The sequence below is a fragment of the Spermophilus citellus genome (assembly GCF_964194105.1).
Source record: "Spermophilus citellus genome assembly, chromosome: 9".
Taxonomy (NCBI): domain Eukaryota; kingdom Metazoa; phylum Chordata; class Mammalia; order Rodentia; family Sciuridae; genus Spermophilus; species Spermophilus citellus.
In genome coordinates, this window is record NC_138191.1 from 117,132,446 (window position 1) to 117,138,445 (window position 6,000).

The 6,000-nt window shown below is 54.3% G+C and overlaps 1 protein-coding gene across 2 annotated transcripts in view; it reads left to right on the plus strand.

The window, feature by feature from the left end:
* NKAIN1 (sodium/potassium transporting ATPase interacting 1) overlaps positions 1 to 4,719 on the plus strand; it is a 42,665-nt gene extending 37,946 nt beyond the window's left edge. Inside the window, exons 4-7 of one of the 2 annotated variants that reach the window (XM_081308247.1) lie at positions 602 to 799; positions 1,619 to 1,679; positions 2,174 to 2,255; positions 2,399 to 4,719. In XM_081308247.1, the coding sequence (XP_081164373.1) occupies positions 602 to 799; positions 1,619 to 1,679; positions 2,174 to 2,255; positions 2,399 to 2,408 (351 nt within the window). In that variant the 3' untranslated portion in view covers positions 2,409 to 4,719. The other variant, XM_081308248.1, reaches the window with a different exon arrangement.
* Positions 4,720 to 6,000: the final 1,281 nt, after the last annotated feature.

Sequence of the window (6,000 nt, forward strand, 5' to 3'; positions counted from 1 at the left end):
AAATATGTGAATAAGAGCTTCATCTTTGTGATTTGTCCCAGCAGTGTCACTCTGGGCAATGGCTTGTCTTCTCTGAACTACGGTTTCTTCCTCTAGAAAGTGGAGATAGTAGCAATCCCAAATTCATGTGGTAGCTGATGAGATCCCACATCTAAATGAATCTTGACTTGGCTGAAGGAGTATGAGATCAACGAACCCAGGGCTGCACAACCTGGGCCAGTCCCTTCTCCACGTGACAAATAGGAAGGCTAAGGATCAAAGAGAGGAGCATTTGCCCAGGGTCAAACAAATCAGCTGTGAAAGGGTCTCATTAAGGGTTTTACCAATGCCTGGGGCGTTGTTCCTTGTCACTGGTAATGTCCCTTCTGGAGCTCTGAAGTTCTGAGGCTCCTGAAGGGTCCTCTTTCCATCTTCTCAGTGGAAATGAGGCCTGCACGGTCATCGAGCACCACCTAGTGGCAAAACGTGGACTTGCAGGCTCGGTCTTCTCTGTTCCCTTACAAACCAAACAGGAGTCTCTAGGTCTAAGTCCAGGTGTGAAGTGGAGCCTGGAAAGGATACCCCCTGCCCTACTCAGTGTCCCAGGCCCCTCTGCCCCCAGGACCGGGACTTCATCATGACCTTCAACACATCCCTGCACCGCTCCTGGTGGATGGAGAACGGGCCAGGCTGCCTGGTGACCCCTGTCCTGAACTCCCGCCTGGCCCTGGAGGACCACCACGTCATCTCTGTCACTGGCTGCTTGCTTGACTATCCCTACATCGAAGCGCTCAGCAGTGCACTGCAGATCTTCCTGGCGGTGAGTCCTGTGCCCAGCCCATATGTACTCCCAGGGTCAACCCCTTTCTTTACCCCTAGTTAGGGGAGGACAAAGGTGGTTCTTCCAGCCTACTTGTGCTTCTGCCTGGATCTGTTTCCCTCTCATGACTCCTCCCTCTCTCCTGCTGCAGCCCCCATGAAGGGAACAGGCTTAATAAGCAGGATGAAGCATCAGACCATGAGTCCAATATCTCCCTGTCACCTTAGGCAAGCCACTTGCCCTCTCCTAGCTTGTTTCCTTTATTCACAAAAGGGAATGACAGTGCTGAGCATCTTGGCAGACACTTGTAATCCTATCGGAGAGGCTGAGGCAGGAGGATTATAAATTGGAGGCCAGTCTCAGCTACTTAGTGAGATCCTGTCTTAAAATTTTAAAAAGGGTGGGGGATGGGCTGGGGATGTGCTCAGTAGTATCAATGGATGTGCTCCGAGGATCAATCCCCATTACCAAAAAAACAAAACAAAACAAAACAACAATACCAACCTAATAAAGTTGTGAGAATAAGGGGCTCCAAGATAGTAGGAACCCTGTCCTAAGCACTTTACACCCACACAGTCACTTAAATCACATAATCCTCTTTCCTCTTAAGCCATTAAGGCATTTCCCAGGTCTAACTGGGAAAACTGAGGCTCAAAGAGGTAATTACTTGCCTGAAGTCGCCCTCCCAGAGTGAAGAATGGGATCAGGTATGTTTGACTTTTAAGTGTAGGCATTTAACTTGAACTTGTTGGCCTGGATCGGCTGGGGGTTCAAGGAAAAGCTTCCTTATCCTTTCTGAAGTGTCATCCCCTCCCCCAGCTGTTCGGCTTCGTGTTTGCCTGCTACGTGAGCAAAGTGTTCCTGGAGGAGGAGGACAGCTGTGAGTAAGACGCCTCAGGGCGCGGCGCTGAGCCTTTCAGCACCGTGGACAGGGGCCGGAACCGGACGTGGCTGGGGGTTGGGGGAGCAGGCAGGGTCACCCAAAGGCCCCCTTTCGAAATGGATGGGGGTGTGTACAGCCAGCCCATTCTAGGTTCAGCCCCAGACGTCCAGGTGCCCGATCCAGGGCCCCAACACGCCCTTTCCCAGTTTGGCCCCAACCCCATAGGAGGTGTTGTCTCGCCCCAAAGAGCCTTCTCTCCTATGGGACCTCTGCCTCCCGGCTGGAGAGTCGCAGGGACTTGACCCCCTGCTGGGTCGGCTCCCCTCCCTCGGATTCTGGCCTCAAGGGCCGAGGCAGAGTCCTGGGTCAGGCACTCCTCGCCCCCCCACTTCCCCGGGTCTCTACCCGGGCTTCCTGGGGCTGGGGATAGTGCCCTGATCCTTCCCTTTCAGGACCCAGCCCCTCCTAACTTGTCCTCTCCCCTCCTGCAGTTGACTTCATCGGTGGCTTTGACTCCTATGGATACCAGGCGCCGCAGAAGACGTCGCATTTACAACTGCAGCCTCTGTACACGTGGGTCCTGGCTCTGGCTGGGTGGGCTGGAGGGACTGGGACGTCAGTGCCGGGGAAAGAAAGGGACGGAGGAGTGGGGATCTTCCTGCCCCACGCTCCCCGTCCGCCTACGTCCTCCCCTAACCCGCCTTTGTTTCCTGCAGGTCGGGGTAGCTTGCGCCCCGCGCCCACCAGACGCCGCGCCCTTAGCTGCTGGACTGACCACGGCTGCCGCGAGCACCGGCCAATGGGCAGGCGCGCCCCCTGGCGGCTGGCGCACCGCCTGCAGCCTGCGCGGCCCCGCCTGGATCTGCAGCCAGAGGAGTGGACTTGGACTTGGCCCTTCAGCCCGGACTTACCGGGTGGGGCCGGGAGGGGCGGGGCGGGGGAGGGGGGTCGCCGGGTTTGTATTTTTTTTATCTTAGCCTTGGAGCGCGCCGGGGCCTTCCTCCCTTCTCGAACCTTTCCCTTTCACCCTTCACCCAGCATCTTGCCCCTTGTCCAGAGAGAAACAGCAGGACAGACAGACTCACCCCACCTCACCACACATTCACCAGCCCTGGGGAAAGCTAGGGGGAACTAGGAGCAGGAGTCCTCGTTTCCAGTCGTAGCTCCATCACTGACACCTTGAGTGACATCTAGCAAAGCTCTTGCCCTCTCTGGGTCTTGGTTTCTTCATCTCCAGTGATTAAAACTTAGCAGATGGACTCTTCTAACTTTCTCATTTGACTCAATCCCCTGGCTTAAGTTGGGATTATAAATTCCATTTTGTAGACATGCAAATTAAGGCCCAGAGATGTGAAGTGGTTTGCTTGAGGCCACACAGCTAGGTTTTAGGTGGAGCCAGGCCTTGAACATAGTGGACTTACTATAGTTTCTGATTCCAAAACCCAGTGTCTGGTCTCTGGATTCTGATTCCAAGCCTCCTCCCAACTTGGATACTCCACCTCCACACAGCGCCTCTCTTAAAGCAATATGTCCATTTGTTCTATTGTTGGGAACCTGATGGACATGGCCACAAGCCCTGAATTCAACCTGACTTACAGGGAAGGCTTTCTAGACTCACAATCTACAGGGCCTTGGCAAACCTTCAAAGCTCTCTCCTCCAGGAAAGTGGGGTGCAGCTAACCCCCCCTCCAGGTCCCTCAGGCCAGGTCTGCACCCAGGAACCCATCCCTCACAGCAACCCCACCAACCCCTGATGGCTCCATTCGCCTCACCACCTAGAAGACCCGTGGTTCCAGCGGGGAGGATTGGTGGCGCTGCCCAGACACTAGTGTTTACAGACCACCATCGTTTGTGACCACCACAACATCCAGAAGCTACCCCTAAAAAGCCCAGAAGGCACTCTGAAGGGACAGAATGGGGCATGAATCGTGGGGGTGGGGTGTCAGGAGGACCAGCACCCACCTTTCTGAGACAAGTAGAGGCAGAGCGTTTCTTTCCAACCTCCCTCACAGATACCCCTGAGGCCCCCCGCATTCTGTGTGCTGGCTGGTGAGTCCACAGAAGAGGATCAGCCTCTTAGTCTGTGAAATGGCAGCCTGGGTGGGAAGAAGGATGGGAGGGAGACCTAGGGGGACCAGAGGGAAGCCCAGACAGTGGAGGCGGTTGCACACACCTGAGCCTATCTACAGTGCCCACCTCCTCCACGATCCCACTAAGAGGGTGACCCTGCCCACTAGCCCTTTGCGGTGCTGTGCCAAATACCAGCCCCAGGAGTAACTGCCACCATAGACATTGAGGTCCCAGGTGGTCAGCCTAGTCAGCTGGTGGGTACAGCTCCAGAGAAGGACAGTCCCCTTCAGGCTGGGCTGTCCCCCTGCCAGTGGGTCACTCCTGCTTGCGGCCCTCACTTCTCCTACACCCCCCCCCCTGCCCCCAGGCCTCTTTCTACTTGGACGGGTCTAGCCACTGGTGCTTTGAAGCCTTTTGTTTTTATAAGCTGGTTTTTGCAAGGGGACCAGTTTCTCTTCTCATTGGGACCTTGCAAGGCTAGGAGTGCTCTCCTGGTTTCTGTGCAGGTGGGTTGATTAAAGATGGTGTTTTCTTCTCTGTTTTCCTGTCCTGCCCTCTGGGTCAGAAAGACCTCTTATGAGAAATGTCCCCATGGGGGAGAGCCAGCAAGGCAGGGAGGCCACGTCATCATTAGTATACATTCTGGATACTGACCTGTGCCTCGCAAGATGCTTCCCTCTTTCCAAAGGAGAAAGGAAAAAAACCCACCAAGGTCACACTAAATCAGTGGGTTCCCAAACCTGGCTTCACCATCCCTTGGAAAGCTTTCTATTTATTTTTGTGATTAAGTTGATGCTTCCAAATCCTCTGTGTCTCGGCTCTGCCTCTCCCTACAATCCAGTTCCTGGCCTGGACCAAGCTGGCAGACAGTGCTTTCCACTTGAATTCCTGCATCCTACCCTCCCTGTCCTGGATCCTTTTCTGGTGATACAGCCAGGAAATTAAAACTTTTAATTTTTTAATGAACACGTAGTATGTTCAGACGGTTCCAGGAAAGTATATCCTGTACCTCTTTTTCATCTTTCCAAACATAGTTCTGTCTCTATACAAATATTCCCCCCCACACACCCTGTGTTCACACAAATGGCAGCATTCTGCTTCTTCCACTTGGAAACAGTCTTGGAAATGTTCCCCCGATAATACATGGGGAGCTGCCACCTGCTCTTCCACAGCACCCCCTCCGGATGTAGGGGATCTTACATAAGGATGCCCCAGGTCTGCTGCAGCTCCAGTGGACCATGCCTGGTCATGGGGCCCCGGGGGAAGATAAGTCAGGCCCTGCCTTCAAGGAGCTACTGGTCCAGTGGGAGCTCACTGGAGGTCAATGCTAAGGACAGGCCAAATGAAAGGCCATTGTTCTTAGGAGCTGGGAGGGAACTATGGCCCCAAGCAGGGGCAGCAGAGGCAAAGATGTGGAGGAGAGGAACCGTGCCTGGAGTGAAAGTGGAAGACTTCCACACTAGTTTGCCATTGCTTTCCCCACCCTGGTGCTGGGGATTAAACCTGGCAGCAGATGCTGGACAAGCCTCTAACATGGAGCCACATCCTCAGCCCTTTTATATTTTGAAACAGGGTCTCACTAAAGTTGCTCAGGCTGGCCTCAAACTTATGGGGATGTGTTGTTGTTTTCTTTTTTAAAAAACAGGAATTAAACTCGGGCGCTTAACCACTGAGCACATCCCCAGCCCATTTTTGTATTTTATTTCGATACAAGGTGTTCTGAGTTGCTTAGGGCCTCGCTAAATCGCTGAGGCTGGCTTTGAAGTCACGATCTTCCTGCCTCAGCCTCCCGAGCCGCTGGGATGACAGGCGTGCAAAGTGGAATTTTATGTGAATATTTTTCCTTTCTCCGCCCCTCCCTCCCAGGACCTCGAGCACTAGACTGGCCATCTACCACTGAACTACATCTCCCGCTAAAGTGCAACTGTGTTTAATCTAAACTCATTTGTTACTGATGTCCTTCCCATCTTTCTTAGTGGACTAGCCATTTCGATGACTGTGACCAACTTTCAAAACTAAGCCGGACCTTCGATCCGCCACCAGGGCGGTTCCGGAGGCGGGCTCCCTGCGGGGCGGCAGGTGGCGCTCCGCCAGCCTCTCCCTCTTCTGGCCAGTCAACTGGAAGAGGGGCCGCAGCTCCACTCCCACCCGGACGTGGTGGCCACGCCCGCCTCGGGCCAGGTTCCAGTGACTCAGCAGTCCCCATCTCAGTTGGCCCGCGTCTGGCAGCAGCTGCAGAGAGCCCTAC